Raw genomic sequence first — 21,991 nt, 5'->3', positions numbered from 1 at the left:
CATCTAAAACAAGTGTCTGCCTTGGTCTGAGCGCCCTAATCAGCCGTACTTCTCCTTCCTTGCATTTTACACCCTTCTGCGTGAGCGGCTTGGTGCAGCACGGACCCAGCAGACTTTCAACCATCCTGCAAGACCTGAAAGATGGAGAACCTGTGGTGACATCAGCATCACGTGACGCTGCAAGTGACCGGCTAACCTCTTAACCCAGAATGGCGACTGGTGCACGATAAGCACAGCAGGTTCTGCAAATGTGGTTATCCCGGCAGCATAACCACGGCAGGTTAGTGTACTTTGGTCTTAACCTCCTCCACCTGACCACCAGGTATTACAACAGGAGCGCCCCCTCCTCTCTCCTATTTTGAATTGGGACTGATAGACCAGTCTATGAAGTCCAGCCTAAGGGGGAAGGGCCCCTACCCGAGTAGTCCACCGAAGCATGCTACGTCCTTGTCTGTCACGAGATCCCGAAATAGAAGGAAGGACGCCAAGTGTTCCCGAAGTGTCCACTCCAGCAGCCTTTGATGGTGATGAAGAGGAACCTGCCTCACCCTTTGATCTGGACAGTCTGCCACCCACTGGCTCAGGGGAAGTGCGAGAACCTGAAACTCTCCATATGGCTGCTCCACTGAACCCGGACACATCCCTGTCCTCAACTGCCCAACCTGACTCGATCACCCAACCTGACTTGCGCAGACAGCTGCAATACCTCCCAATCGTTATGAACAAGATCAATTTATTTGGCAGCGGATCATTCAAGAGGAGTGTCAACGCCTGCTGCAAGAAGGTACTGAGCCAGGTCCGGAACTGTTGAGGCTGTCTCCCTTGTTGCCCGGGGGAATGAGGAGCCAGACCAACCTCATTACCCAGGTAGGAGGGGTCCGATAAAAGAAAAAACACGGGCAGCAGCTGGCAGTTTGGCACGAACTAGCAGCAGCGCGCAGCCGGTTAAGCAGCTTGCTCCGTCCCTCGAGTACCGGCGCCGCGATTGGCTGCGTTGGTTGGTCCCCATCTCCAGCGGGACCGCTGAGGAGAGGTATCATGCGCTCAGTGACTGTGAGTACCGCGCAAAGGAGAGAAGGCCGAGTATCGGACAGAATCTTGTGGCCTTCCCTGCCAGTGACTTCACTTCCATTCCCGTTGGACACTGGGAGTACCGCGGCCCTGTTTGCTCCGGCCGCATGTGTGTATGGACTAGGGGCTCAGCGGAAGGTCCCGGAGACTGATCGCTGCCGCTAAAAGACGGACCATCGTTTAAAAGGACCCCATCTGAGGACATCTCCCTGGTCGCTGCCAGTGCTACAACCCATGCAGAAGGACCTTCATACAGGAATATGAATAGCTGCAATCAGAGAGGTTAAAATAAGCAGTCTCTTAGATGTTTGGGGAGACACAGCTAGAGGGGAGAAGGTGGGGCAAATAACATGAGCGTAATTTTCAGTATGTCTCATTCTAAGTGATTAACCCCTTCCCGACATTTGACGTACGTTTGTCATGGTTGGGAAGAGGTTCCCGCAAAATAGCCTGAATTTACATCATGCGGGCAAAGGAGCTGTGCCCAGATGATCGCTGCTGGAAGCTCAGTGTAAGTTATAGGCAAGACTCTGTTCTCACTGCCAGGACCAGTATACGCACCGCTCCAGGCTATTTAACTCCCGAAATGCTGTGATTGTGTAAGCAGGTTGCGGGATGCAGTGACAGAAGGCAGAGCACGGGTTAACCAAAAGTAACACTTTAATAGAACAGGGTATTCACTCCTCGCAGTGAGGTAAATGGTTAAAGAATGGATAAGAGTAACGTAATTAAACAATAGCAGTCCAGTTAAGGAACTTATGTCCTTTATGTTCCTCAGCAGGTGATCCCACATGATTTAGCGCAGCCAGCAATAGCTTCCTCAGCGGAGCAGCACTGTTGACTTCCTGCTCTCCAATTGGTGAGGCAGCAGTGACTGCTGCTACACCAAAGAGCTGAAAGCACACTGCAGCCTCTACTGTCTGCTGTTCTACCAAAAAGCAGAAATTCACACTGCAGCCGCCAGTGATTGCTGTTCCACCGTAGGGCAGGAGCACACAGCAAACACTTGTGACTGCTGCTCCACCAACCAAAGAGCAGGATCACACTGCAGCCTCTTGTGACTGTTGCTGCACAAATCAGAGAGTAGTAGCACACTGGAGCCTCTACTGTCTCCTGCTCTACCAAAGAGCAGAAATTGACATTGCAGCCTCTAGTGATTGCTGTTCCACCAAAGGGCAGCACACTGCAGCCTATTGTGACTGATGCTCCACCAATCACAATGATACAGCTGTGTCGGCAGAGCATTCGAATGTACTTTATGGCTGCCAAATTAGTGTGTGGTTGAGCAGTCCTAAGTTACAGCTAGGAGACCAGCCCAGGGGACATATGCCCCTCTTCCCCCAAGGCCCAGCCTGCTCCTGCTGATACAGTGGCAGAAAAGCATCACTTTCATAATTAGAAAGTGTGCTAAAAATTTTACAAAGTCATATATTTATTCATAAGATTGTGACCAGCTCTCTCTGTGCTTCCCGGGTTCTAAGGCAATATTTGTATCATCAATAGGACATGACAAGACATTTTTAAAGCAAAAGTTTCTTATTGATTGGTGAAAAGTTTTAGGACAGTTATATTAATGTATAATATTCTGTGCACCGGGATGATTATATCAATGTTATCTGGATTCTGTTTGTTTATTGGCAACTTCATAAATTTCTTAACCATCAATTTTCTTTTATTACATCGAACCATCGTATTTGTTCTTGTATCATTTCTCAATGAAAAAATTAAAATCTTGCATCTACTTTGTGTGAATTCTCTGATGTCTAACGAGAGTTGATTTTTGTGTAAAACACTTCCCGCAATCGGAACAAGTAAATGGCTTCTCCCCTGTGTGAATTATTTGATGTCGGATAAGATATGATTTTTTGGAAAAGCATTTCCCACATTCCGAACAAGTAAATGGCTTCTCCTCTGCGTGATTTTTTTGATGTTTAAAAAGATTTGATTTGTCACTAAAACATTTTCCACATTGTGGACATGGAAATGTGTTTTCTTTGTGAGTTCTTTGATGTGCAATTAGTACTGACTTTTGTTTAAAGCATTTTCCACACAGAGTACATGAGAAAGGCCTCTCTACTGTGTGGATTATTTGATGTCTGATAAGAACTGATTTTTTGGAAAAGCATTTCCCACATTCTGAACATGAGAATGGCTTCTCCCCTGTGTGATTTTTTTGATGTTTAAAAAGATTTGATTTGTGACTAAAACATTTTCCACATTGCGGACATGGAAATGTTTTTTCTTTGTGAGTTCTTTGATGTATAATTAGTACTGACTTTTGTTTAAAGCATTTTCCACACAGAGTACATGAGAAAGGCCTCTCTACTGTGTGAATTATTTGATGTCTAGCAAGAATTGATTTCTGAGTGAAACATTTCCCACATTCTGAACATGAGAATGGCTTCACTCCTGTGTGAGATTTTAAGTGTACAAGAAGATGTGATTTCCAATTAAAACATTTTCCACATTCTGAGCATGGATATGGCTTCTCCCCTCTGTGATTTTTTAGATGCGCATGATACTGTGATTTCCAAATAAAACTTCTTCCACATTCTGAACATAAATATGGCTCTCCTGTGTGAATTCTATGATGTCTTGCAAGATCCGATTTCTCAGTAAAACATTTTCCACATTCTGAACATGAATACGGCTTCTCCCCACTGTGAGTTTTTAGATGTATAATAAGCTTTGATTTCTGCGTAAAACATTTACCACATTCTGAACATATAAATGGCTTCTCTCCTGTGTGAATTTTTAAATGTGCAACAAGCTGCCAATTCCAAGTAAAACATTTTCCACATTCTGAACATGAAAATGGCTTCACCCCTGTGTGAGTTTTTAGATGTGCAACAAGCTTTGATTTCTGTGTAAAACATTTTCCACATTCTGAACATGTAAATGGTTTCTCCCCTGAGTGTGATTTTTGATGTGCAGCAAGCCGTGATTTCCAAGTAAAACATTTTCCACATTCTGAACATGAATATGGCTTCTCTCCTGTGTGAGTTCTGTGCTGTTGAACATCTTTTATGTCACTTTCTTTTTGTTTAACATTTTCTGATGAATCAGGAGATAGAACTTGTATGAAAGGATTAGATGACTGATCTTGCATGTGAAGGTCTGAATATACATCTGAGATAATGGCGTGCTCTTCATAGCTATGAAGTATATCATAATTATCTTCTTTAAAATCAGAAGATAGATATCCCTCTGAGCTCCAAGTACAGTTGTCTGCCAAAAAATAAGATTGCGTTTATTATTTTGAAATAGAACATTAAAATCAATATTTATATTATTTAGAACATTATTTCCACCTCACAAAATTAAATTTAAAAAATTATCAAAAACACAAATGGACCCCAAACTATTAGTAAAAATACAAGTCATTACGGAAAAAAACAAGCCCTGATATTTCTCTGGAAAAATGAAAACCTTATGACTCTCTAAATATGATGCAAAAGAAAAGTTTTTGGTTTTTTTTAAGTGGTTTTCTTATGTAAAAGCAGTAAAACATTTAAAGAAAATGATAAGGCATCACTTTAATCATATTGAATGGTACTATAATCCTACAGATTCATCAAGCACAGAGAACGAAATTAAGACATAAAACAATGTCAGAACTGCAGTTTGCTATTCTTCCCTACAAAAAAGTGATGTTTCAGTGAAAACTACAGCTTGTGGTTCAGATAAAAATAAGCAGTTTTTCCTTTCTACAAAAAAATTAAAATTTAAAAAAAAAATAATGATTAGAAAACGGAGATTAGACGTACCGGTAATGTTATTTCCAGGAGTCCATCCTGACAGCACCATGGAGGTTGTCCTTCCTTCATCCTTATAGGGACAGGAAATGCACGAAAGGTTAAAAGGTCCCCTCCCACTCCCCAGTGATTTTTCCAAGTACCACACCAGTATGGATGCAATAATTATTTATGGAGATTTTGTACCAGCATATTATTACAAATACAAATCATTGGGAACTACCAGTGCTGTCAGGATGGACTCCTGGAAAAAACATTACCGGTAGGTCTAATCTCCATTTTCCAGGATGTCCCTCCTGACAGCACCATGGAGAATACCAAAGTAGGAATTCATTAGGGTGGGACCACTGCTTGTAGCACTTTACGACCAAAGGTCGCCTGGCTAGCTGTTAACGTGTCCATTTTATAGTGTCTACAGAAAGTGTTCAGTGTAGACCAGGTGGCGGCCCTGCACATTTGCTCTACAGAGGCTCCCGCCCTCTCTGTCCATGATGTTGCCATCGCCCTAGTGGAATGAGCTCTAAGCCCCTCTGGTATAGGTAATCCCTCGGCCTCGTATGCTGAGGAGATAGCAGGGTGGATAATGTCAGCTAGGGAGTGCGTAGATGCTCTTTTACCCCATTTCTACCCCCATATTGGACAATTTTGTGTCCTATCACCACTCCCGAGTGGCCTCTAAGTAGCGTGTGACCGCTCGTGTGATGTCCAATGAGCGAAAGAATCTCTCTATCGTTTTTCGGGGATGGGCAGAATGAGGGTAGGACTATCTCCTTGTTTACATTCTGGGGAGATACTACCTTAAGGAGGAATCCTGGGTTTAGTTTTAGTATTATGCGGTCGTCGATTATTTGAATGTATTTCTGAAATCGGCTCGTATGGGGGTCTGCCTATAGCGTTAACTGCCAGACTTAGGTCCCACGGGGGAACTGTTTTCCTTAATGTGGGTCTCACTTTCTGGATGGTCTTTGTAAAACGCGCTATCCATGGATGAGAGGACAAGGAGAAATCAAGAAAGTACTTAAAGCTGCTATCTGAACTTTCAATGTGCTTGGACTCAGACCTTTATTAAATCCTTCCTGGGGGGGGGGGGGGGGGGGGGGGGAGTCAAGGATTTGAGGAATGTCTGGGCGAGATAGGTCTTTTGGGGTACCAACACCTTCTGAGCAGAACTTCCTCCAAATCTTACGATAGCCCGTTACGTGTGCAATCTTACGGCTGGCCTGCATCGTTGAGATCAGGCCTCTGGATTTTAGGATCTCCCTCTCAGGATCCGTGCTGCCAACTGTAGGTTCTCTGGATTTGGGTGCAGAACTGGGCCCTGGGAAAGCAGGCCTTCTGCCGTTGGTAAATGGAGCGGCCCTCCTGAGCCATCTTTTCCAGGAGGGGGAACCAACTTCACCTGGGCCAGAAGGGTACCACTAGCATCACCCATTCTCCTTCCTCCTGGATCTTCCTGAGGACTCTCGGTATTATAGCTATGGGGGGGAAACCCGTATAGCGGTCCCCCTTCCAATCTCTGATTCAAGGCATCGACCCCCTCTGGATGGCCCGCTGGATTGAGTGAGCAGAATCTCTGTAGCTTGGTTGTTCTTTGTCGCGAAGAGGTCCGGCTGGGGGGTTCCCCACTGATGGCACAAGTCTATGAATATCTCCTATTCCAATTCCCACTCGGTGGCTCGGACTTCTTGTCTGCTCAGATAGTTGCCTGGAACCTTGTAGGTGTACCGATGATATGGAGCGAACATTGTTCTCCGCCCTGGTGAATATGCAGGCTGCTATGTCCTGAAGCTTTCCGTGTCTTGGGTCCCCCTGATGGCGTAGGAAAGGTACTGTGGTCACGTTGTCTGACATGACTTTATATGTTGGTCCTGTAGACTCGACCTGCTTCGCTTTAGTGTCTCCCAAACTGCTCGTAGTTCTCTGTAGTTTGAGGACTGTGAACTTGATGTTTCCGGACCATGTTCCTTGAAGGTACCTTCCTTCCAGATGGGCCCCCCATCCTTCCTTGCTGGCATCCGTGACGATAGTCACGCATGGTGGCAGGATACAAGGCACCCCATGGCTGATGTTTTTGTGACTGATCCACCACTTCAGATTTTAAGGCTGGGGACGGCCGAATCTCTTGTCCAGAGAGGTCTGCCGTCTGTCTTTGTAGGCCTCTTGTGTGAGCCTGACTCCGCATTACGCAGGGTATGCATGCTGTCAGGGTACCTAGGATCTTCATTGCAGCTCTTCTGGATATTTGATCTCGCCATAGCTGATGAACTTTGTTCATGATGGGTTTCTCCTTCACTTCCGGTAAAAACGAGATTCTTCTTTTGGAATCTAACATGACTCCCGGGAATTTTTTCCTGGGTACCGGGCTGCAGGTCTGACTTGTTTTTGTTCAGGATCCAACCTAGGTTTTCGAGCGTGGCAATTACCGAGACTAGTTTTTTTTTTTTTTTTTTTAACTCAGATGCTGAATGAGGAAGTCGTCCAAGTACGGCACGATTATGCCGTTCTGTTTTTTTTTTTTTGAAACATTTTTATTGATTTTGAAATGAAGTTGCATATTACAAGTTATAAACGTTGCATTGAATTGTTGCAAACAACATATTTAAACATGCTTATCACCTAAGCCTGAATAGAAGCAAAAATAAACTTAAATATAAAATTATCAAACCCCCTTACGTCCACATTTTCATAGATTACATTGACTGAAATCAGACACCTTATCTCCAGCTCCCCCTTATCCTCCATATAGCTCATATAACACATTTCAGTTTACCCAGATTACCACTCAAATGCTGTTCTGTCTTAAGTGTGCCACAATCTCGGTGACCAGCTTCGTAGAACCCGGGGTGCTGAAGCTAGGCCGAAAGGAAGAGCCTGAACTGAAAATGGTAGTACCCGCTTCCTATTTTTAGTGCAAACCGCAGGAACTTCTGAGAGTGAGGGTCAATGGGAACGTGATAGTATGCACTTCTTAGCTCTATTGTGCACATTGTGGAGTTCCGATCTATCAGCAGGATGGTGGGTTTTAGGGTCTCCATTCGGAATCTTTTGCATCGGATCCATTGGTTTAGTGGTTTTAAATCTATAATGGTCCAACTCTCCCCCAGTTTTTTTTTTACTGTGAAGAGAGTTGAATAGTGGCCCTGACCTCTCTCTGTTTCTGGGACCGGAACCACTACTTCTGACCTGAGCAGGTCTTTTACGATTGCCCATATAGGGTCTATAAGGGTTTTGGACTGGGGATTTGTAACTACAAACCATGTTGGGGGGGGGGGGGGGGGTTTGTGAATTCAAGGGTAAAGCCCTGGGAGATCGTATTGAGAATCCGCCGGTTCTGAAAGATGAGACCCCCTGCCTCCGAGAAGTGTTTGAGGTGATCCCCTACTGGTATGGCGCCCCGTGAGTTGATCTCTCTTTCCCTCTATATTCCTGCCTTTGGTAAGGACGGGACCTCTGAAAGGGAAAAATATATTTTTGTTTTTCTCTCGGGAAACCCTCTTTTGTTGTCAGAGGCGTTCTCCAGTATTTTATCTAAGGCCGGCCCGAATACCTTCCCACCTGGGAAGGGTCAGGCACATAGCTTATTTTTCTACTGGTAATCCCCTGACCAGGTCTTAATCCCTATGGCTCGACGAGCCGCATTGGATCAAGAATTATTCCTGGCCGCAAATCTCATGGATCCAGCTGAAGCGTCCACCAGGAATCTGGTTGCGATCCTCAACAGGGGAAGGCCCTCTAAGATATCGCCTCTAGGGGTTTTCCCTTTTAAATGATGCTCTAATTGGTCGATCCGCAGAAGCATGGATCTCGCGACCGATGTGGCGGCTATGTTTGTCTTCGTAACCGCCGCAGAGGCCTCCCAAGCCCTCTTTAGGAGCCCTTCGGCCTTCTTGTCCATGGATTCCTGAGGCTAGAGGAATTTTCAAAGGGAATTGAAATCTTCCTTGACACCCTGGCCACTGGGGTGTCGATCTTAGGAACTTCATCCCAAGTGTTAATGTACCCTTGGTTAAACGGTAGTCGAAGCTTAAAGTCTCGAGGAACGACAAGCCGCTTCCCGGAGTCCTCCAATTTCTCTAAAATCATTGTACGGATATGGTCATTGACTGGGAAGACTTGGCGAATCCTAGCTCTTAGGCCCCCAAACATCTCATCCTGGACAGACTGAGTCTTTGGGCTTCCTCATTCTGCATAGTGCTTCTCACGGCGCTGAGAAGCTCATCTGTGTTTTCTGAGAAGATGTATCTTTTTCACAACTCGGGGGGGGGGGGGGGGGGTTCTGAGGTGATCTCGCCCTCCCCGAGTCTGTAAAAGGCGACTGGGTGTCTTCGTCTGATGACTGATCGGACTCCCATCCCTGTCTATTAGCCCGCTGGTCTCCCATTCTGGTCCCGGCCCGGCCTCAAGCTGCTTAGCGGCTGACACCTGAAGAGAGCAGTCACGCTCAGCCTAGGAGGGCCGGTGGCCTGGGGCTGGCTGGAAGACTGAATAGGTAGCAGTCCGAAGACGGAGGCCTGGACCTCCTCTCTGACCATTGTGCGTGTCTCAGCAAGGAAAGAGGCCTGTTCGCCTCTGATGATCCTAAGGGTGCACTCTTCACCTAGGGGTTTTTCCCACGACCCCGGTAGTTTGCTGGCACAGATGGGGCTTTTATTGGATCTGCCCGATGTCCTGGAGGCTGATGCTGCAGGAGTCGGTGCCGTCTTTTGCTAACAAAGCGCAGGAGACTTTTTGGTTAACGCTCCTGTCTGTTACATCATGTCCATCGTGCCCACTACTTACAGACATTGGTGGTTCAGGGTGATCGTGGTAATCCTGTATCCGACCCTCCCCGCCACTTCATCCTACCTTGCCTTGAGTAGGTCGATTGATCCTCATGCCGTCGCTCCGTTTCCACGCTGTGACGCAGCCGGAAGTAGTCATCTGGCACCCGGAAGTGATGCGGCCTCAGCCCTAAGGATGATGCGGCGTCGAGAGCCTCGCTGAGGGGAAGCGGCTGCGAATCCCTGAGCCCCGCTCCACGGGACACCTGGCGGAGAACCCCCCCTTGGGGGGTGCCGCCCCAGACAGCTTGACAGGGGGAAGGTGGAGTCCGGACCCCCCGATCCCCCTGAGCCCACATGGTAAACGCTGGATCCAAAGCTTTTCACATCTTCCACGACATCTCTTGTGCCTGTCCTTACAGGGACAAGAAAAACACTGGAGTGTGGGAGTGGGAGGGGACCTTTTAACCTCTAGCGCATTTCCTGTCCCTATAAGGATGAAGGAAGGACAACCTCCATGATGCTGTTAGGAGGGACGTCCTGGAAAAGGAAATACATTTTCAATTCTCGGTATCTTATCTTCTATATGTTGTTTAAAGGGAATCTGTCACCCCCCCTGGGCGTTTTTAACTAAAAGAGCCACCTTCAGCAGCACTAAAGCTGCATTCTGTGAAGGTGGCTCTTCCGTTTCTGACCCCCAGTAACACCGAAATATTAACTTTTATAAATAGGTCCTCATACCTATATTCAGTCGCATATGTATGGAGTCTCCCCCTAAAGCAGCCACCTCCCCACCGTCAATTATGCCTCTGAAGCGTCTGGGCACCGCCCTCCCATAGCAGTCCATCATGCCCCTGCTCTGCCGTCTGTGCCCCGCCTCCCATAGCCATTCATCATGCCCCTGTGCTGCTGTCTGTGCCCCGCCTCCCATAGCCGTCCATCATGCCCCTGCTCTGCCGTCTGAGCCCCGCCTCCTATAGCCATCCATCATGCTCCTGTGCTGCTGTCTGTGCCCCGCCTCCCATAGCCGTCCATCATGCCCCTGCTCTGCCGTCTGTGCCCCGCCTCCTATAGCCGTCCATCATGCCCCTGCTCCGCTTCTGTCCCCGCCTCCTTCTGTCTCCTATGCCGGCGCCTGCTCTGTGAAAACAGTTCTCGGGCAACCAACCAGAGAAAAGTAAATGCATCAAAACAAATGGGATCACCACAATAATAAATGTAATACAAAATCTGACAATTTTTATTATAAACACCACACACAATTCTTTTCAAAAACATGTAAAAAAAAAAAACGCAAACATGGGAGGACAGAGGATTTGGGTCCAAATTTATATGAGTAAAATACTCAGAAGGAACCCACACAGTCATCTATTGGCACATGACAGGCAGCATCAATAATACATATCAAATATATGCATGCTGTTTGACTGACTAGAGTAAAAGTACTAGTGCATAACAATTCATAGCAAGTGTCCAATAACATGTACGCTTTATAATGTCAGCTGTTCCATACCAGTAGGACAACAAGAAAATATAACACTAGAGTGCAGATAGTAAATGCTCCAACAATAGTGAATGATAAATATTCCAGGAGCCACACAATAGGCCTCTATACTTTACCCCTCCACTGCTGGGTCAGTCAGCATCAGATCAGATACACAATCAAATATGCAAAGCATGAGCCAGACTGTGTGGGTGCTAAAGGCCAGAAGAAAGTTTACAATAAAAATTGTCAGATTTTGTATTAAATTTATTATTGTGGTGATCCCATTTGTTTTGATGCATTTACTTTTCTCTGGTTGGTTGTAGTCTAAATTTATGCATCAGGAGATCCCGCTGTCTTTATCAATGGATGGCGCCCGCTCAAATTGTACTTTGTACCAGTTCTCGGGCATGCGCAGTGCGCGCTGCCTGTGAACGGACATCAGGCGATCATGCCTCCGTGTTGTGGAGGCCCTAGATTCCCAGCCCCGCAGTGTGAATACATCATCACACACACACACTACGGGGCAGGATCTGGGGCCTCCACAACACACAGGCATGATCGCCTGATGTCAGTTCACGGGCAGCGCGCACTGCGTATGCTCGAGAACTGTTTTCACAGAGCAGGCGCTGGCATACGAGACAGAAGCAGGTGGGGACAGAAGCTTTACTGGGGGTCAGAAACGGAAGAGCCACCTTCACAGAATGCAGCCTTAGGGCTGCTGAAGGTGGCTCTTTTAGTTAAAAACGTCCAGGGGGGTGACAGGTTCCCGTTAAAGGGAATCTATCACAGGTTTTTGCTATTTAATCTGAGAGCAGCCTGATATTGGGGCTGAGACTCTGTTTCTTGTGATGTGTCATTTGCTCAGTATCTTGCTGTAGTTTCAATACAATCAGTGTTTTACCAACAGGAGCTGATCATTAGATGACTAGGTGGTGCATGCCAGGCAGTCCAGCAAATCTGTTTAACTCCCACCCCTCACCACTGATTGGCAGTTTCCCGAGTACACTGTGAGCAAGCTGCCAATCAGTGGGGTGGGCGGAGTTATACACAGTTCAACATTCTGAGCACTACTATATCTACAGCACAGAAAACCGGGATTCTATCAAAACTGCACCAAGCAGCCCAATAAGTGACACATCGCTGAAATCAGGCTCTCTGTAACTACATCATGCTTCTCTCAGATTACATAGCAAATACATGCCGTAAAAAAAAACTATAATAGAAAAAAATTCAGAATTACTTTCTACCTTCCCTTGCCTGGCTCTGCAGCCTAGAGACACACCCCAGAGGATCCTGGGAGCCACACCCCTTTAGTAAACAAAATTAAATTTAGCACTAAGCAAAAAGGCTCGTATCTCTGGAACCATATGGTGGATTTAAAATAATAAATTAATAATAATACTGAGGGGAGCATCAGGAATAAAACAAGAGTAAAAACAGGCATCTTTTGTTCTGGTGACAGATCCCCATTTAGAGGTGATACTCATCTTTCACGATAATGATGTGGTTTGTTACAAGTTAATAGTGGTTTATCACTAGGTCTCCTCCTCCAAGTCCCTGGTGAGCCGCATTACTGACACTCAGAGCAATAATAACCCATCCTCTTTTGTTATGAGGGTTTAAATCTCCACGTTTTGTATTTTCTAAGCTTCTTGGTTTTTGAGCCCCAAATTTTTTAAAATTCTTTTCCTTCGTCAGAACTGACATCAGATGATGAAGAAATTGGCGGCTCACACAAGTATAATTCATCTCCAGCTGTAGATTATCAGCCATATTATAAATGACGACCTGTGACCTCACATATAACAGGATCACATCATTATCAATTCACATTGTGCTGAAAGTGAATATTCAGTTAAAGACCCTCACCTGGGCAGTGATCTGTAGGGGTCTCCTCTTCACACCGCTGATCGCTCCTCACATTAGGGGTCTCCTCTTTACACCACTGATCGTTCCTCACATTAGGGGTCTCCTCTTCACACCGCTGATCGACCCCCACATTAGGGGTCTTCTCTTTACACCACTGATCGTTCCTCACATTAGGGGTCTCCTCTTCACACCGCTGATCGCCCCTCACATTAGGGGTTTCCTCTTTACACCACTGATCGACCCCCACATTAAGGGTCTCCTCTTTACACCGCTGATCGCACCTCACATTAGGGGTCTCCTCTTCACACCGCTGATCGCACCTCACATTAGGGGTCTCCTCTTCACACCGCTGATCGCCCCTCACATTAGGGGTCTCCTCTTTACACCGGTGATCGCCTCTCACATTAGGGGTCTCCTCTTTACACCGGTGATCGCCCCTCACATTAGGGGTCTCCTCTTCACACCGCTGATCGCCCCTCACATTAGGGGTCTCCTCTTCACACCGCTGATCGCCCCTCACATTAGGGGTCTCCTCTTCACACCGCTGATCGCCCCTCACATTAGGGGTCTCCTCTTTACACCGCTGATCGCTCCTCACATTAGGGGTCTCCTCTTTACACCGGTGATCGCCCCTCATATTAGGGGTCTCCTCTTTACACCGCTGACCTCCCCTCACATTAGGGGTCTCCTCTTTACACTGCTGATCGCCCCACACATTTCTCTCTGGACCATTAATATCGTTGAGATCTTTATCCGGATCCAAAAGCTGCAAAACAAACATTGTAAAAGTCCCCGATGATCGGAGAAGTCATAGGAAATAATTTACATGAGCAGAAACCATCAGTAATCAGCATCAGGACCCAACATGATCTGACAGTAGTAATAATCTGAGTCACGGTAGCAGGTCTCAAAGATGGACATAAATATTAGCTAATGGCTCAGTGACAACCTCGAGATCCTCATACCTGTGTTTTCAGCACAGGTTGTCAGTTGAGGGAGATTGGCTTCCGATTTTTGTCTCGGAGGAATTAAAGGCTCTGACAGATATAAATCTAACCTGTCATCTCATTATAATATCCAGCCATCTCCATAGCCAGAAAATGGTGATAAGATTTGTACATCTGATGTCCATGGTCAGCAAGGCCGATTCTAGCCTTTCTGCTGCTTGAAGTGAAAAATTAAATGACTGCCCTTCCCACACTGCAATAAGTCTGCAGTGAGTATACGCAATTGCACCACGGATAACGTCTATAAGGAGTTTGTATGTTCTCCCTATATTTGCATAGGTTTCCTCTGGGTACTCCGGTTTCCTCCCACACGCTTAAGACATACAGGGGAAAAGTGATGATGATGAGGTCTGTAAAATGCTGCAGAATATGATGGCGTTGTATTAGCAAAGCATAATAAATAATTTATATGACAATTCATGGTCTTCTGTAAAGAATTACTGCACCAAAACCATCATCAGAACATAAATACATCACCAGAATCATCATCAGTATATAAATACAGCACCACAACCACCATTAGCAAAAGAATAAAAGACGACTATTAGTAAAAGAACCACCAATCAGTATCTGAGTACAGTAACAGAACCTTCATGAGTGCAAGAATGCAACATCTAAAAAATCAGTACATAAATACATCATTAAAACTACCATCAGTACATGAATACATAACCAGAACCTTCATCATAAATTCATGAATAATCACCAGAACTACCATCAATACATTAATACATCATGGTAAAAGATTTGTCTTTCTGTGCTGGGTGCTAAAGAAAAGTGGTTGCAGTAGAGTTGTTGTAGTGCTGTTCTGTGGTTTACTGTCATATGTGTGTGTTTATATCTTGATCTCTGTTCCCATTTAGTTTATTCCTCCCTGTTCTTATCCTCCTCCCTATTGATGGTTGGTGCTTTTATATGATAGAGGTTTTCCATTATCCCTGTTTTGTCTTTGTGTCTTGCTTACCTTACATTTCTGTCTCATGCCTCATGGGGTGGGGAAGGGAACAGATCAGGGTTTAACAGGAGCATAGTAAGGTAGGAGATTCCAGCCTCTCTACCCCCGGACAGGGATAGTTAAGGTCCCAGTTCCAGGGACAGTTTGAGGCCCCTCTTCCTTACAGAAGATCTTCACAGTGTGACATTTTCACAAGCCCCACATTTTGTATCTTGGTATTGATCCCTTTGCAGTCTTTGCCAAAGAGTTGCAGGGTGTGTCGCTTGAACTATTAGACCTGCAACCTAGGGTCTCACAGCAGCAGACTATTGGTCAATTGGGCAGTCAGGCTGAACCGGAACCTAAAGTTCTGGGGGATGGGATAAAGTTATTGTGTTCCGTGAAGCCTGTATGCTTTATTTTAGGCTTTGTCCTCATTCATCTAGGAGTGAGGAGCAATGGGTTGAGATTATTTCTCTCCGTCAAGGAGATCAATCAATCCTGGGCCTTTTCACTTCCGTCAGGCTCACTGTCTCTCCGGTTGGTTGATGGGGTTTTTTGAGCCCTTGTGTATGATGATCTGGACCGTGTCTCCCTTGCCAAGTCCAAGCTACGCAAGCTAAAGCAGGGAGACCGGTCAGCAGAGGAATTCTGCTCAGAGTTCCTTAGAAGCGCCACTGATACCCAGTGGAGCAATCCTGCTCTTAGGAGTCAGTTTTGTCAGGGCACTAGTGCTTTCCAAAACTCCTCAGTCATTGGAGGCAGCCATGGCTCTGGTCATATGCGACCTGTGGTGACGTCATCATTATCACAGGCCTTCAGCATTGAACAGCTCCGCCCCTTGATCACATGACGATGACGTCACCACAGGTCCTTTCAGCTCACACAGCAGCTCCATCTTCAGCGCAGGAGCGAGGTCAGGTAAGAAGAACGTTTTTATTTTTGAAAGGGGCAGTATGTATCCCTGGCAGAATGGAGACACGGGGGCAGGATTGGAGACACACAGGGGCAAATATGGAGACAGGGGGCAGAATTGGAGACACAGGGGCAAATATGGAGACACAAAGGGTCAGAATGCAAGACATGATGGGGTCAGAATGCAAGACATGATGGGGTCAGAATGCAAGACATGATGGGGTCAGAATGCAAGACATGATGGGGTCAGAATGCAAGACATGATGGGGTCAGAATGCAAGACATGATGGGGTCAGAATGCAAGACATGATGGGGTCAGAATGCAAGACATGATGGGGTCAGAATGCAAGACATGATGGGGTCAGAATGCAAGACATGATGGGGTCAGAATGCAAGACATGATGGGGTCAGAATGCAAGACATGATGGGGTCAGAATGCAAGACATGATGGGGTCAGAATGCAAGACATGATGGGGTCAGAATGCAAGACATGATGGGGTCAGAATGCAAGACATGATGGGGTCAGAATGCAAGACATGATGGGGTCAGAATGCAAGACATGATGGGGTCAGAATGCAAGACATGATGGGGTCAGAATGCAAGACATGATGGGGTCAGAATGCAAGACATGATGGGGTCAGAATGCAAGACATGATGGGGTCAGAATGCAAGACATGATGGGGTCAGAATGCAAGACATGATGGGGTCAGAATGCAAGACATGATGGGGTCAGAATGCAAGACATGATGGGGTCAGAATGCAAGACATGATGGGGTCAGAATGCAAGACATGATGGGGTCAGAATGCAAGACATGATGGGGTCAGAATGCAAGACATGATGGGGTCAGAATGCAAGACATGATGGGGTCAGAATGCAAGACATGATGGGGTCAGAATGCAAGACATGATGGGGTCAGAATGCAAGACATGATGGGGTCAGAATGCAAGACATGATGGGGTCAGAATGCAAGACATGATGGGGTCAGAATGCAAGACATGATGGGGTCAGAATGCAAGACATGATGGGGTCAGAATGCAAGACATGATGGGGTCAGAATGCAAGACATGATGGGGTCAGAATGCAAGACATGATGGGGTCAGAATGCAAGACATGATGGGGTCAGAATGCAAGACATGATGGGGTCAGAATGCAAGACATGATGGGGTCAGAATGCAAGACATGATGGGGGCAGAATGCAAGACATGATGGGGGCAGAATGCAAGACATGATGGGGGCAGAATGCAAGACATGATGGGGGCAGAATGCAAGACATGATGGGGGCAGAATGCAAGACATGATGGGGGCAGAATGCAAGACATGATGGGGGCAGAATGCAAGACATGATGGGGGCAGAATGCAAGACATGATGGGGGCAGAATGCAAGACATGATGGGGGCAGAATGCAAGACATGATGGGGGCAGAATGCAAGACATGATGGGGGCAGAATGCAAGACATGATGGGGGCAGAATGCAAGACATGGGGGCAGGATTGGAGACAGACAGGGGCAAATATGGAGACGGGGCAGGATTGGAGACAGACAGGGGCAAATATGGAGACAGGGCGCAGGATTGGAGACACACAGGGGCAAATATGGAGACGGGGCAGGATTGGAGACAGTGGCAGGATTGGAGACACAGGGCAAATATGTATACAGGGGGCAGGATTGGAGACACAGGGCAAATATGGAGTCAGGGCGCAGGATTGGAGACGGGCAAATACGGAGACAGGGCGCAGGATTGGAGACACACAGGGGCAAATATGGAGACAGGGGGCAGGTTTGGAGACACACAGGGGCAAATATGGAGACAGGGCGCAGGATTGGAGACACACAGGGGCAAATATGGAGACAGGGGGCAGGATTAGAAACACACAGGGCCAAATATGTAGATACGGGGGCAGAATGCGAGAAATGTGGGCAGAATGCAAGACGTGGGGGCAGAATGCAAGACGTGGGGGCAGAATGTGACAGTAAGACACAGGAGGGGGCAGAATGTGACAGTAAGACACAGGAGGGGGCAGAATGTGACAGTGAGACACAGGAAGGGGCAGAATGTGAGACATGGGGGCAGAATGGACATGGGGCTGAATGTGAGACATGAGGGCAGAATGCAGGACGTGAGGGCAGAATGTGACAATAAGACAAAGGAGGGGGCAGAATGTGACACAGACACAGGAGGGGAGACACGGGGGCAGAATGACCATGGCGGCAGAATGTGAGACATGGGGTCAGAATGGACATGGGGGCAGAATGTGACACAGACACAGGAGGGGGCAGAATGTGAGACATGGGGGCAGAATATGACAGTGAGACACAGGAGGGGGCAGAATGCGAGACATGGGGGCAGAATGGACATGGGGCTGAATGTGAGACATGAGGGCAGAATGTGACAGTAAGACAAAGGAGGGGGCAGAATGTGACACAGACACAGGAGGGGAGACACGAGGGCAGAATGACCATGGGGGCAGAATGTGAGACACGAGGGCAGAATGACCATGGGGGCAGAATGTGAGACACGAGGGCAGAATGACCATGGGGGCAGAATGTGAGACACGAGGGCAGAATGACCATGGGGGCAGAATGTGAGACACGAGGGCAGAATGACCATGGGGGCAGAATGTGAGACACGAGGGCAGAATGACCATGGGGGCAGAATGTGAGACACGAGGGCAGAATGACCATGGGGGCAGAATGTGAGACACGGGGTCAGAATGGACATGGGGGCAGAATGTGACAGTGAGACACAGGAGGGGGCAGAATGCGAGACACGGGGGCAGAATGACCATGGGGGCAGAATGACCATGGGGGCAGAATGACCATGGGGGCAGAATGTGACAGTGAGACACAGGAGGGTGCAGAATGTGACAGTGAGACACAGGAGGGTGCAGAATGTGAGGCACGGGGGCAGAATGTGACAGTGAGACACAGGAGGAGGCAGAATGTGAGACACAGGTGGCAGGATGGGAGACACATGGTGCAGGATCATGGGGCAGGATGGATACGATGTGGACAGATCATGTGGGGGCAGAATGGATACTCATGAGGGCAGGATGAGAGAAAATATGGCTGAAGCCAGGATGGGGGATATTATTACCATAGGGGCTAATTAAGGGATATTATTACTGCAGTGACGTATTTATTTTATTTTTTTGAGGATACTGTTTTAAATGGGGGGGGGGGGGGAGGTTCTGTTACTGTGCAGAGTGACACTGTCACCTTTTTTTCTTCATCTGGTGTAGTGTAGAAGTTGGGAAAAAAATTAAGTAATGTGTTCTGCAAGCGGAGCTCTAGATAACTGTGTTATTGCCTGCAGAGAGGAGCCCTGGCTGGAAGATGTGATAGCGATCTGTGCTGGATGAATGAAAAGCAAGGATGAAGGACTTTACCTAGAGACGTCACTGGTGAATCAGTGTGTTACCTGTACAATGACACTATACACTATATACAGAGTGCCTTTGTACATTGTCACCAGTGATCACTGTGTTACCTGTACACTGGCACTATATACAGAGGTCCTGTGCATAATGTCACCGGTGGTCACTATATTACCTGTACTCTGACACTATATACAGAGCTCCTGTGTATAATGTCACTGGTGATCACTGTATTACCTGTACACTGACACTATATACAGAGGTCCTGTGCATAATGTCACCGGTGGTCACTATATTACCTGTACTCTGACACTATATACAGAGGTCCTGTGCATAATGTCACCGGTGGTCACTGTATTACCTGTACACAGACACTACATACTAAGTACAGATCTCCTGTGTTAATGGCACTTATGGTCATAGCAATATGTTTTTATATTAATGATCAGTATTGTAGTATCCAGTCACCATGTGCTGGTAATATGTGGTCTGGTCATGGTGCGGTGTTATTTGTCCCTTGTATGTGCTATTATTCTGTCATTAGTGGTAATATGTGGTCTGGACATGGTATGGCTGTATTTGTTCCTTGTATGTGGTATTATTGGTCACCATGTGGTGGTAATATGGTGTCTGGGCATGGTGTGGTGGTATTAGTCCCTTTTGATGTGATATTATTGGTCATTTTAAAAATTGAAAAATAAATAAAAATATACCTAAATTGTATTGGATATTTTAGCAAGTGGAGTTTTTTCAAGAGAGCGGTGGGGCTGTGGACAGTTCAAGGGGTGGAGGGCGGGGCTGGGGTGGAGCCTGGGCGGAGTCTCAAGGGGGCCCCGAAAATGTTGCCAGTATGGGGCCCCGAAATTCCTAGTGGCAGCCCTGGTTGTGACTGTCACACAGCCGTGGACATATGCAGCCGCAACGTCGAACAGCTCATTATCGGGAGCACTTAAGGTATCCAGGTTCCCGATGCAGCTATTTGTTAAGCACTATATTCGGATAAAGACTTATCCAAAGCTATTCACTCATCCCTAATCATTACCTCTTCCTATATAAGCTTGTCAGACCTTCTTGTACCTGCCAGTGAAAGATTCATCTTCCTGTGTTGTGTGCTAAAGCGAAGTGGTTAGAATAGAGTTGTTGTAGTAGTGTTCTGTGGTTTACTGTAATATGTTTGTGTTTATCTCCTGGTCCCTGTTCCCATTTAGTTTATTCCTCCCTGTTCCTATCCTCCTCCCTATTGTTGGTTAGTACTTTTGTATGACAGGTTTTCTGTTATCCCTGTTTTGTCTTTGTATCTTGTTTACCTTACATTTCTGTCCCATACCTCATGGGATGGGGGGAGCGGACAGATCAGGGTGTATCAGGAGCATAGTAAGGTTGTAGACCAGGGCCTTTCTACCTTCAAGGGATTGATAGTGTCCCAGTTCCAGGTTGAGCCCCCCTTCCTTACCGAAGACTATCACAGCGTGACAGTACATTAATGTCACCATAACTATCATCGGTATCTGATCACATCACTAGAATCATAATTTGTAGATGAACAGAGCACAAAAGCCACCCTAGCTACATGAATAAAGCACCAAATCATCAGTACCTGAGTACAGCACCAAAACCATTATCAGTACATGAATACATCAAAATAACCACAATCAGTACATGAATGGAGAATCAAGCTAACTGCAGTGAAATTGCAATGTCAGGTCAGCCCACGCCATATACTGTACATTTGTATAGCACGTAGCTAAATCTTCTAATATATTCGTAAAAACCGTAAGTAGAGGCTGGGGGTTGTTGTTACCAGCCTTCATCAGATTGCGGACCATACAGGGACTACAGTACAGATTTGAGGCAGTCAGTATGACAAATGAACATTGACATCTAGGTACCTTATAGGAAACGTCTTATCTCGATATAAATATCTGCTCATGCTGTGCCCTTGATTAAATGCATTACTGTAATCTCTGAACAAATTATGACCCCCACCCTGTCCTTTGTTAGTTATAAAATATTGCCTCCACAATGTCCCCCTTCACGAATTACAACAGCAACACCGTTAGCTCTCATGAACAATAACCACCACAGTATGCCAACTTATGATACAACACAATCCCCCTTATAATCTATAAGTCACGCTGTTGGCCCTTATGCCACATCGTCCAACCTTATGAACCATAACCACCACCACACTGTCCATTTATGAACTATAAATGCCACAGCAAACTCAGTTAAGAACTATGATCTACCTCTTCCAACAAACCTACAAGCTGCTGTAAGGCCAGTTTCACATTTGGGGAGCTGCGGACTTCCTCCGTGAAGCTCTGCCCACGGCCGCACCTCCTCCAGTCAGCTCCGCCTGTCGGCATGCGGCCCGCGTACCCTATCTTTAGCATTAGGTACGCAAGCCATGCCGATGAGTGCGGATGCCTCCGCATACGTCGTTTTGACAATGCTGCGATCTCACCAAAACGCAACATGCAGGTCGCCGCACCGTCAAAACAATGCATGCGGAGGCATCCGCTCACATCGGCACGGCCTGCGTACCTAATGCTAAAGATCGGGTATGCAGGCCGCATGCTGACGGAGGCGGAGCTGACCGGAGGAGGTGCGGCCGTGGGCGGAGATTCACGGAGGAAGTCCGCAGCTCCTCCATACGCAAATGTGAAACCGGCCTTACACTCATTCCAATATACCGCTGCACGACCAGCTGTGCCCTCACCTACTGTATCCTCACCCATCCCTTGTAGACTGTGAGCCCTCGCGGGCAGGGTCCTCTCTCATCCTGTACCAGTTGTGACTTGTATTGTTCAAGATTATTG

General features: G+C 46.8%; 1 protein-coding gene across 2 annotated transcripts in view; it reads right to left on the bottom strand.

Moving 5' to 3' along the window:
• Positions 1-1,202: 1,202 nt before the first annotated feature.
• LOC141060421 (uncharacterized) overlaps positions 1,203-21,991 on the bottom strand; it is a 34,641-nt gene continuing 13,852 nt past the window's right edge. For both annotated transcript variants that reach the window (XM_073556668.1, XM_073556669.1), the window contains 2 exons: positions 12,942-13,707; positions 1,203-4,299 (listed from right to left, as the gene is read on the bottom strand). In XM_073556668.1, coding sequence (XP_073412769.1) covers positions 2,810-4,299; positions 12,942-13,707 — 2,256 coding nt within the window. In that variant the 3' untranslated portion in view covers positions 1,203-2,809. The remainder of the gene's footprint in view (positions 4,300-12,941; positions 13,708-21,991) is intronic.

The sequence above is a fragment of the Dendrobates tinctorius genome, unplaced genomic scaffold (assembly GCF_039654945.1).
Source record: "Dendrobates tinctorius isolate UK_male_01 unplaced genomic scaffold, ASM3965494v1 ptg000237l, whole genome shotgun sequence".
In the NCBI taxonomy this organism is placed as follows: domain Eukaryota; kingdom Metazoa; phylum Chordata; class Amphibia; order Anura; family Dendrobatidae; genus Dendrobates; species Dendrobates tinctorius.
Note: the sequence above shows the minus strand (reverse complement) of the source record. Positions and strands in the feature narration are given on the sequence as shown.